Here is an 11,941-nt window from a genome sequence, read left to right on the forward strand (position 1 = left end):
AATCATATATCACAATTACTATAACAATAAATAGCAATAAATATTAGAGTCCAAAACAGATTTCTTAAAAGATCAATGTCTGTAGAGTTTTCCAATCAGACATTTGAATATGAAAAGCAGGAACCTCCAAATTAAAAATGCAAGCAATCAACGAAACAGAACACCGTGAAATTGTTGCAACAAGAAATTTAATACGTACCACCATATATATGGTTACCTAAACACTTTTTAAGAAAATTAATCAAAATGGCCACTTTTCATTCTAGAAATGCGTTTTATATCATAAGCACAATTTGTTACGCTTTAGGTAAGTGGAGTCATAATTATGTGTAACACTTCAGATATCTAAATAACCTCCAGATAAGCCGGTTGGATGCGTCCTATATCCAGTGGCTGCCTTTTTTTGGGAAAAAACATCTAATGACTTTTCTCACTGAGAGCGGCTGGGCGAGGCGAGAGAGAGTGTCAGACTTTTACTGACTAAAAATCACCCCGTTCCTACTCCTGCTTTTCAAACCGGAGCCCCGGTAAACCCTGAGCTGGGTAGTCCGCAGCTCCGGTCCAGGCATCAGCCCTACTGGGACCCATCTATGGTGGTCTGATGGCACGCATCCATCTTGCACCTTTACCCTAGTAAAAGTGTCTTCCTACTAATCAATGGTCACTACTAATACCAAAGGACTTAACAAACAATATGAAGATAAACAAAAATAGTAATTAACGCAATTTATTAAGATCCAAAATCAAATCCTGTTTCAGGCGCATCATCAATAAAAGTAGCCACAACAATACCTTTACATGTATCAAATATATTGAAGGAAACTAATGTATCAGAAATCAAAGGTATTCTTAACAATTCAAGGAGAATTGTTGCTGGAACTGAAGCAATGAACAATAGACCTTATATGGTAAGGAACAGAGTTCAATGTTGTTATGTTCATAAACAGACTAAAGCTTAGAAAGTGCCTTATTTACATTATCAAATACAATGCATTTTCTGATAGGTCTAGTCTAGCCTTCATAGTAATGTCATTTAATTACAACGCTAACAAGATTACATTTTCAATATCTGGATGCATTTTAAGTCTCTGAATGCTTTTCCACCAGAGATGTGCTATGTCGCTGTGCTGCGAATATGTAATAGCTAAGCTGGGAAACTATGTAAACGTTTCCACTAATACTAAGATATGTAGCGGTGCGGTGTGCTCGAGTATGCGATGTATCGATAGTAGGGAAGCCATCTATAGCACACATCTTTCCATATAAAAAACATAGCTTAGCTGAGTCCGTTTCCATCAATGCTAAGCTATGTGTGCCAATAAACAAGATTGGTTGAAGCCAAATGCATTCACAGTAACGTAGTATAGCACATCTTTGGTGGTCACTCTCAGACGCAAGTCAGAAAAGTTTTTTTCACGATTTTTGAGTATGCTTCCTCCAGGTATACTTAAAGTTGCCCACAAACAATCCGAAGTACAAAGACTATCGACGGTGGCTCTGTGGTGGGGTCATCATACACGAAGAGTATGTCCTCACCTCTGCCGCCTGCATCGAGGACGCCAAACATTTCTACATTGTGTCCGGCACATACAAGTATAAATCCAGTTTTATTACCCCTTATCTTTTTTTTGCAACGTCATGGCTTTTACCCTAAGGGGTACGCAGAGGTGCACATTACGGCGCGTAATGCCGTTATACAATGTACACCCACTCTTCACCGTTTGTGTTAGAAGTCTCATGTAATAGAGGGTGAACCTATTGCCATATACTGGGCACAATTTCAGACTCCGTGCTACTTTACGAGAAATTTTCGAAACACCGAAAACAACCCAGTACTTCTTTTTTAAATTCAGTATATTTCTCTTTATCTATTGAATATTTTGATGTCTCCCTCCTTAGGCATGATGCAGCCGATGATCGGTATTCTAACCTTTGCATAAAAAATGGAGCCAAGAAAGCTATTTGGAAGTGTATTCCTAGAAGTAAGTACCTTTTTATTATAGCAATCCCTGAATATTTTTAAGAAGCACAAGGCAATTTTTATTTGTACGTATATTGTGTATAATTCTCAACACACTATTGTCAGAAAATAGCCAAAATCTTTTTAGTATATCAAGTCAATCTTGATCTGTGTTTAGATAACGTTGTATATACCTATAAATTAAGATTAAGATGCCATTGACGAAACCATTTCATATCCCAGATTATGTATTCGATGGTCATGAAAATGACAATATAAGGTGGATGAACAATGACATTGCAATTGTGAGAGTGGAAGATGAATTCGACTTTACTCGCCGAGTAAGAGGATGCGATTATATACCTCAGCCCGTTGGTTATAACAACCAAAGTGCCAAATTAGAAGAAGCAGGCAATAAGGCTAGTATTGCTGGCTGGGGTAGTACATCTAGATACAGTGATGTAAGTACGGAAGATACTTTATTTCGTATAATAGTTTAAGTCAAACCATTTAATGGTTTTGAACGAAAGAGCACTGTACTTTTTGATTCGATAATTGTTGGCGAAAATAGAAATTGGAAAAATTGTAACATAAAACTTTTTTTGGTGTAACATTTACAGTTATTTCTATATCTATACTATACCATCTATACTAGCTTCTGCCAGCGGCATCGTCCGCGTTCCCGTGGTATAAAAAGTACCTATCCTATCAAGTCTACTCATACCCTGTCTGTATGCCATATTTCATCGAAATCCGCTCAGTCATATCAGCGTGATTGACAGCCAAACATTTAAACAAACAAAACACAATAAGTGTGGTAACAAAGTAAACATGAATCCTTATAACCTTCTTTTTACAGGATCAGGGTTCTGAGAGTGGAAAGCAAGATCTTCTAGAAGCACCAGTAACGATTATCTCTAAAAACCAGTGTAAAAGGCGATGGGGGAAGCGGTACCATAACATTATAGACAATTACATGATCTGCTCTAAAGATATTATTCCTGATCTGTCTGAAGTATGCGCGGTTAGTACACTAACATCTATTGACATTTATGTGTGTCATTTGAGACTTGTTTCACAGTCCATCCAGAGCCCCGTTAAACCCGGTAGATTGTCCGCAGCTCCGGATCAGGCATCAGCCTTAATGGGCCCCATCTGTGGTGATCTGATAGTTGTTTGAGGTTTACGCAAACCATAAGGCTGCCTAACGTCTAATATCCCTCCTGCCTTTGTCTATGGCCTATCTAACTATACCATGATGCAACTCCCGGACTCTTTGACAAGTATAAATTAAGATACTCAAAAGAAAAAATATTAGGATCTAGGGGATTAAGATCTATCTAGGGTTAACATTTTTGGAATAATGTTGTTTGCAGGAGAAATATGTGGATTGTACAGATGTGCAGTATTCAGATTCAGAAGAGACTAGCAAAAGACGGGTGCTCGATCCGAATCAATTGGTGCTACATTCGGCGTACCACAATGATTCTGCACGAAGACAGCTTATTGGTAGTGGAGGGTTTTGTGAGGTAAATTGTACTGGGATAGTTCAACTCATGAAACAGAACACATCCTGAAAATGTACTTTCCATAGGAATTGACGCAACCCGCGTCGTTAATGGAAGAAAAACACTTATGCAAATAGAATAAGGCGTTAATTTGTTCAGATATTAATATAGTTTTAATAAAGTCAATTTTAATGAAATACAAAATACGGCTCACCATTGTATTCGGATTGTTTTTCTAACATTGCTTCATATAGCACTATTTTAGACTAATTTTATTGTTTGTTTCTTTCCAGAATGATCATGGAGGGCCTTTAGTAGCTGGTGACGGTAGCAATGCATTAGTCATAGGCATCATATCTGCATGTCTGGTCAAAGAAAACACAAACAAGTGCTATGGTCCCTTCCTGTATACCAGTGTCTACAAGAATAGGGTCCTTATCAATTGCGCTTTATTTAAAGAGGCACAGTAAGTCTTCTTTCAAATAGTCGAAGGAAAACAAGATCTAATATTGTATTATCGGCTTACTAACGTAACTGTTTGACGAGGAACTCGACTAGTTTCAAGCCATGCTAGAGGCTCAGATTCCAGGTAGAGGGCGCAATAAGCGCGAAACTCGAGTCACCAGTGGCAGCGCGACAATCACCGCGTCGTGTGTCGCGGAATGCTGCTCATGAATATGAGCGTCTAGAATCGCTTGAAACTAGTCGAGTTTCTCGTCAAAAAGTTACGTAAGTAAGCCAATAACATAATAATTAATTAATTTATTCTTGATTAATCATTACACATTTTCCGTGAACCTTCTCCCATCTCTATCTTGAAGTGCAATAGGCTAATCCCTGATGTTTTTTCAGGTCCTCGTGTGAAAAATTATTCCGATCAGGAGGATCGCATGTAGAAACCCATTTGAGTTGGGATGATCATCCTGATGGGTAATTATTCAAACATTACATATTTTGTGTGTTAGTCTCCTTTGCCTACCAAAATAATGTTAAAATAGAAAATTTGATTACGGTACTTTTCTGAATGTCTTGATTCAGGGCGTTATCTCATTCTCGGTTGTAATAGTCATCATATTTTTACCCGACTGCGCCAGAAGTATGTATAATTGTTTGGCACGCTCTGCAGCCTAAACGGCTTGATGGATTTTGGCTTGAGAGGTGTCGTTGGATTCGTATTTACTGTGAGAGTGACACTGGATAGATCAAAATAATAAAAAAACAAAATGGCGGATTTTTGGCGCCAAATTCGAATATTGCTCACTCTCTAGACTGAACGACTCGATGAATTGCAGCTTGGTAGGGGTTTGTTTAATTCGTATTTACTGTTAGAGTGACACTAGATACCTATAATTATCAAAATTATAAAACTAAAAGAAAATAAAATAAGGTAATTTAAAAAACTAAAAAACCCGACTGCGTTTCTTCATAATATGAAAATGAAAAAGCCCTAAAACAAGAAAGTCATCGTAAAATTAAAGCAGTCGGGACCCATTCTAGAAAGCAAGCCGTATGTGCCCTCACTAAGTCTTCATATTTAGAATGGGTCCCGACTGCTTTAATTTTACGATGACTTTCTTGTTTTAGGGTTTTTTCATTTTCATAATATGATTAAGCTTTAGATTAAAGGTACACGTCCACAGGCCCGCTTCATCGACAATGCCTAAATGCGATGCGTACTGATGACCTCATACGAAATGCGTACGATGCGTGCGATGCGTACGATGCGGGCCTGTGGACGCTTACCTTAAGACGACTGCCGTAAATCTACATATATTAAAATCAAAATGTTTTTTTAATAGGCCAGCGAAAAATGAAATAAGAAAAGCTAAAGAAGAAGAGAGAAAGAGACGACAATTTAACGATGTCAACGTAGCCACTAATATAACAACATCGACTCAATCAAATGCTACGATAGGTGAAGCACAAGAACACAATGGAGACAATGGTACAAGACTTGATGGAAAAATTGAACACAAGCAAGCAAACGAAACAAATAGCACAACTCATTAATGTTCAAGAATAAACGTAACTAAGTAGACAAAACAACGAATTTTATGTAAACTCATTATACATTAGAATAAAACTATTATTTTTAATTTATTTTCTACAAGACTTTTGCTTTATAAGTTTTTAAACTGACATGGTCACTAACACTAGAATTTTGCTTTATAAAAGTTAAGAGAAAACACACCGCATTGCTTAGTGTCGAAATCTGCTGGGGCAGATTTGATATTTGCAATACTACCTTAATGTGTAAGTATAGAAAGCATGCCTAGGGTCCCAGAATAACACATTTTGGCAAATGACTCAAATCAAAAATGTGTCTCCAATCACGCTACCGAATGAATTGCCGGAGCTGCAGACTGCCTAGTGGGTTACTGGGGCTCCGGCTTGAAAAAGAGGAGTAGGAACAGGTAGTTTTTAGTCAGTAAGAGTCTGAGTTTACCTCGCCCAAGGCGTGAGAAGATATTGGATAATATTCCCCCCAAAAAAAAATCGAGTATTGTAGGTCTCATAAATAGTAAAATTCCGTTCAGCCAGAGTCTGATCGAGTTAATAAAAAAAATGCATAGAAACTCGGAAAAACTGCGATATTAATTAGTTGAAATAATAAATTTGAGAGAGCAGAAAGCACTTTTAAATTAAATTAGCCATTTCTACAATTTCTAATACATGGAGCTCATTCCAATTTATTTTAAGCATGCGACTGTAATGTCTTTTCTTTCAGTATCTATGTAATAAAATCCAAATATCTGATTTATTATTTCTTTTCCTTTTTGTCATAGCTCCTGTAACTTCACTCTCAGAACCAAACATCGGCTAGCTCATCGGATATCACTTCTATAACCATATTTTGAATTAAAATTCTTTCTGTGTTGCGTGAAATTAGCTTTTTTATAGAAATCTTTTAATTTCAATGTAGCCGATCGTTTTGATTGGGTCTTTCCACAATGAAGTTTATGATAAGTATATTCCTGACGATTCTAAATGTTCTAGGTAATGTATTGTTCTGTTGCTTTCCGTTTTGAAAAATATGCTGACTATGTTTTGCTCGAGTCATTAAGTATGACGACAAACCTAATTAATATTTATGAGGTAACTTGAAAGCATGTTTATATTTAAGATCAGCTTCTGACGAACAATTAGTATTATTATAATTAAGATTAGAGGTACTTGATTTGTCACATGGTGAAGATCACACGACATTGCTAAATGTAATCCAATTGACTATTTCAGATGTCAAAAGTCAAGAAACAACACACAAAGCAGAAATACAAAGTATAATAAATGATACCCGAAGAATTATTAATGGACTAGAAGTTACAGATAACAGACCGTACATGGTAAGAAAATACACTGAACCTATTCTTTCGGAACTGTTTAGGAACATAAATGTTAAAATGATGTTCAATAAGCTAAAAAAATTACTAGTAATGACGAAAATGTATTTGTTGTTGCTGATCGATGGTCAAATCTTGACTGCCTTGGTGTATAATCCGCTTTTAAAATACTACTAACAATAATTTGGATTATTCTTTACCTCAGGTGTACCTTAAACTTCCTCGAAGCAATGTAAAACAACCAAATTACAAAACATGGTTGTGCGGTGGTGTCATCATACATGAAGAATATATTTTAACATCCGCAGCGTGCATTGAGGACGCTGAACATTTCTATATAGTCTCGGGAACGTACAAGTAAGTTGGTCAAGGTTTTAGACAAACTAGCAAAATGAAGCTAATACAATAAATGAGCTATATCTAAGAAAATCTTATATTACAGATATGACGATGAGGATGACAGATACAACAATCAATGTATTAAAAATGGAGCAAAGAAAGCCATTTGGAAATGTATACCCAAAAGTAAGTTGATGGTACCAATCAGCAGATTCCTCATGAATGCTTAATTTGTTTTTTTATAGACTTAGGTGCTGTCTACTACAACTACTTGGTAAGATTCAATGCCAAACAAGGATCAAAATTTGCAAAATTGTGCATAAAGGTATCTCGGAAGTCAACTCAAGATATGACGACTCTAAGCAAAAAGTATAATGGCAATACTGTATCTTTTCCAAACATTTCAGACTATGTATTCGACGGACACGAGAATGACAACATCAGATGGATGAACAACGATATAGCAGTAGTGAAGATAGAAGATGGTTTCGACTTCACTAGAAGAATTAGAGGTTGCGATTTTACACCTAAACCCATTTGTTATAACAATCAAAGTCAAACTTTGGAAAATCCTGGAACAATCGTCTCTGTAGCTGGATGGGGTACGACAGTAAGGTATAATGATGTGAGTAGCATAGCTTAAAAACAATGAACAATGAACTATATTGTAGTAGATATTGATTTCAAAATCAAACCATTATTAATCTAGATTGTGATAAATATTATTTGGTAGACTAGCATGAGATTCGCAAGCGCAGTGAATAAATAGAACGATGTAGGTATTACTATCATAGATTATTAAGCACAAGACATGGAAATAAGTTACAGAATAAAGATTTAAATTAACCATTAATGCCTATTATTATATTTTGCAGTGGGTAAATAGAAGGAAAGATAACCAACAGAACTTGCTAGAAGCACAAGTGGAAATAATCCCCAAAAACAGATGCAAACGGCGCTGGGGTTCGCGATACCATAACATTATCGACAACTACATGATTTGCAGCAAAGACATTGGACAGACCATGTCTGAAATCTGTAATGTAATTATATCTGTCTTTGTTATAAATCCAATCTTAAACTGCTACGAATAGAGATAATTTTTCAAATACATTGTCTATTACCTTAGTAAAATTTTTATTTTGCAGGAGAAATATGTAGATTGTCAAGATATCAATTATTCGGATGAAGAGGAAACTAACAGACGTGTAAATTCAGTAAGGGTTCCAACTAATCTTGTGATGCATTCTGCATATCACAATGAATCAATTGTTAATATCATTGAAAATAATAATAGTAGCAGAAGAAGTGGACCCTTAGCCGATGGAGGTTTTTGTGAGGTCAGTTCAATTGCAACTGTAAATTGTAACGATAAAAGAACTTTTGGATAAAAAAAATTAAGTCCAGTTAAAAATTTTAATAGATAAAAAACAACTCTTGTGTACTTTCTTCTTATTCTTATGGTGCCACTTCATTTCTTATGGTTGGCCGTAAATTTCTTCAATTGGTCCTTGTTATTGCCACACAACGTCACGCCTTTTTATCCCCGAAGGGGTAGGCAGAGGTGTACATTACGGCACGTAATGCCGCTATACAATGTACACCCACTTTTCACCATTTGTGTTATAAGTCCCATGTAATAGGGGGTGAGCCTATTGCCATATCCTGGACACAATTCCAGACTCCGTGCTACTACCGAGAAATTTTCGAAAATCCGAAAAAAGCCCAGTAATACTTTGCCCGACCCGGGAATCGAACCCGAGAACCCTTGTTCGGCAGTCGCACTTGCGACCACTCGACCAACGAGGCAGTCTGTTATTGGGTCCTTGTTATTGGCTAGGCGGAAAAGTTGTTCGACAGTGTTGATACCGGTCCATTCCCGGATATCGCGTAGCCACGACTTTTTTCTTCGCCTACCGCTTCACTTCCTTTCCAACTTTCCCATCATTATAACATGAAGCAGCATGTATCTGTCATGTTTCATTATGTGACCGAGATATCTTGCGCTTTTTGATGATTTGGATCATTTGGTGAGGCATATGGACGGGCTGGAGCACGGTATCGTTTGTGTTCCACTTACGCACAACATGCTTGACTTAAATTTTTGAAATTAATGATACAACTATTTCTGGCAATTTTGTTTGAAATAACACAGAGCTAATTTTTATAATAATACTAGCTGACCCGCGCAACTTCGTTTGCGTGTATCCCGCTACTTCGACAAATACAGTCAACGCACCAACACATATTGGATACTAATTTTCAATTCACAATAACTTCTCTTTCCCTTAACCGCGTTTAAAATATTAAAATGTTTTTTGGTTTCTGTGACTCTTCTTTGATCGCCCTATCAGTTTTTGGAAAAAATATTTAAGTAATGTACAGATTTTGTCTTATATGTATAGATCAAAGTCGTAGTACCTACTTTTTAATATTATTTATAGGGACGCTGCCCCCGCCGCCGCGGCCGGCCCGTACCGTGCCGCAATACTAATATCGTGATATCTCCTAAACTATATGTCTAAATAACACACTGTAAACTGCAAAAATAATCTAAATTAAATGCTCGTGATGATGAACTTACTTATTATGATAAGGATATATGTATTATTGGTTATATCAGCAGTTAAACATCACCCAACGAATTAAATGTTTTTTTAATACAGAAAAGTAGTTTTTGTGACTTAAATAAAAAAGCTGGATATATGTCATCGCGGACTTTTTTGTAGAACTAATAAAGACCAATGTTTTTGCTATACATTGTTCTTACTTGTATCCAACGGTATAAGCGGCGCACGCACAAATGCAATCTTCAATTAGATTTTTTTCTGACTTCTTGGACATAAATCGCTATAACTCAGCTAATATAGTTTCAATGTATTTCAATTATATATAAAAACCTGTCGGAGAAAATACTCTTTCTATTAGTGAAAACCGCATCAAAATCCGTTGCGTAGTTTTAAAGTTTTATGCATACGAAGGGACTACAGACAAAATGGGCGACTTTGTTTTATACTATGTATAGATGTGGCAAATTGGTTGGAAAACCAAATACAAATAATAAACGTTTTTAGAACGATCATGGAGGACCGCTGGTGTATGGTTCTGGAGTGAATTCCATCGTCATTGGCGTCATCTCAGCCTGCCTTGTCAAGGAAAGGTCGAACAAGTGTTACGGACCATTCCTTTACACCAGTTTGTTCAAGAACAGGCAGTTTATATCGTGTGCCATTTACAAAGATGTTGAGTAAGTATTACAGAATAATAGAATCGTTAGTAAGTGCATTTGCGTTTAAAATTGTGTTTGAGTGCTTTTCCACCAGAGATGTGCTATGTAGCTATACTACGAAGATGTAACTGTTACCACTGATACTAAGCAATGTAGCTGTGCGAGTAAGATGCACAGCTTGAGTATGCGATTTATCTATAATACCCAACCATAACATAACCCATCTATAGCACACATCTATAACACGCATCCATAGCACGCATCTTTCAATATAAAAACATAGCTTAGTCCGTTTCCACCAGTGCTAAGCTATATGTACCAATGAATATGATTGGTGGAAGCCAAACGCATTCACAGCAACGTAGCATAGCACATCTCTAGTGGAAAAGCTCACTTAATTAGAAATTCGACGATTTGTAAAGAAAGCCAATCATAATAAAGGTTACAAATAAATTTGCAAGTACCTTGAAAAAAAAACCTAGAAGAATACTCCCAAAAAATAAAGATTCCCGTAGAATATTGTACTGGAATAAAAAGTAGCCCCAAGTGCCTTTTCATACAGTAAACCATGCCTTTAAAATATTAGATCCGAGTTTTTTCGGATTCAAATATGTAGATCCTAAAAGTTTTCTATTTCAATATTTACAGGCCCAAATGTCGGAGACAGTTCAGATCAGGCGTTACACACGAAGAAAAGGTGTTTTCATGGGTGGATCATCCAGACGGGTAATTATTAATACTCAAAGCCATTTTATCAAATTGTGATTTTATATTCTACTAACAAATTCAATTCGTTGACAGGCCAGCGAAAAATGAGTTATCTCCAGAAAAATTAAAAGAATTGAAATCTTCGAAAAAGGCGAAAGATAAAGCTAGTGCACCAACGGATGCAGCAGCGACACCGTCATTTATGCCAGTTGTAAGAGCTCATGAACAACCAGAATCATCAACCAAATTGGACAAGGTTTTCGCAGAGAGCATGAAACCCATTCTACGCATGCTGAATAACACAGAAGAAATGGAAACGACGAATCAAACAACAAATCTATAATTTAATTCTATATTAATGATTAATTAATAAAGTAAATTTGACATAATCATAATGTTCTAGTTATTGACCTTGGAATAGATTAGAAGGAACTTGATGAAATTAATTAACCTAACCAGACAAATTCGATTTTCTACAATCAGTACCTATAATAAACTGCCTTCTCATCAGATGAAAAAAATAAGACTAGACTAGACTACAGCCAGTACTTAATTTAAATATTTAATGATAGAAATTCTCATTCTCTACAATCAGAATTCAATGTAATGTTATTTTTCTTTAGAGAGTGATATGTGATATCATTCTTTAGAGAAAGGATTTTAACACCTCTCTTGATTAAGGAATTATGAGTGTATAGAACATTGTTATTTCTACAGAAACAAATATTAACGCGAATCTAGTGACTAGTCTACAGCAGCTACCGCTTATAACAGAGCTGAAATTGTATATTCAGAAGAGGTATGGATGAATTTATCTTTCCAAGTTCAATTAACTGTAACAAAATTAATTGCATGG

At 36.1% G+C, this 11,941-nt stretch overlaps 2 protein-coding genes across 2 annotated transcripts; both read left to right on the forward strand.

The window, feature by feature from the left end:
* Positions 1 to 66: 66 nt before the first annotated feature.
* Positions 67 to 5,568, forward strand: LOC118270435 (uncharacterized). Its single transcript, XM_035586021.2, has 10 exons — positions 67 to 307; positions 760 to 908; positions 1,442 to 1,593; positions 1,900 to 1,982; positions 2,204 to 2,421; positions 2,820 to 2,984; positions 3,337 to 3,489; positions 3,762 to 3,934; positions 4,321 to 4,398; positions 5,268 to 5,568. Exons 1-10 carry the CDS (start codon positions 247 to 249, stop codon positions 5,476 to 5,478), a joined length of 1,443 nt encoding a protein of 480 aa, XP_035441914.1. The 5' UTR covers positions 67 to 246; the 3' UTR covers positions 5,479 to 5,568.
* A 665-nt stretch (positions 5,569 to 6,233) lies between these two features.
* On the forward strand, positions 6,234 to 11,474 carry LOC118270418 (uncharacterized). Its single transcript, XM_035585999.2, has 10 exons — positions 6,234 to 6,465; positions 6,706 to 6,812; positions 7,015 to 7,166; positions 7,252 to 7,334; positions 7,556 to 7,773; positions 8,024 to 8,191; positions 8,297 to 8,488; positions 10,223 to 10,395; positions 11,026 to 11,103; positions 11,179 to 11,474. Exons 1-10 carry the CDS (start codon positions 6,420 to 6,422, stop codon positions 11,426 to 11,428), a joined length of 1,467 nt encoding a protein of 488 aa, XP_035441892.1. The 5' UTR covers positions 6,234 to 6,419; the 3' UTR covers positions 11,429 to 11,474.
* The last annotated feature ends 467 nt before the right edge of the window (positions 11,475 to 11,941 follow it).

Source organism: Spodoptera frugiperda, chromosome 13 (genome assembly GCF_023101765.2).
Source record: "Spodoptera frugiperda isolate SF20-4 chromosome 13, AGI-APGP_CSIRO_Sfru_2.0, whole genome shotgun sequence".
NCBI lineage: Eukaryota > Metazoa > Arthropoda > Insecta > Lepidoptera > Noctuidae > Spodoptera > Spodoptera frugiperda.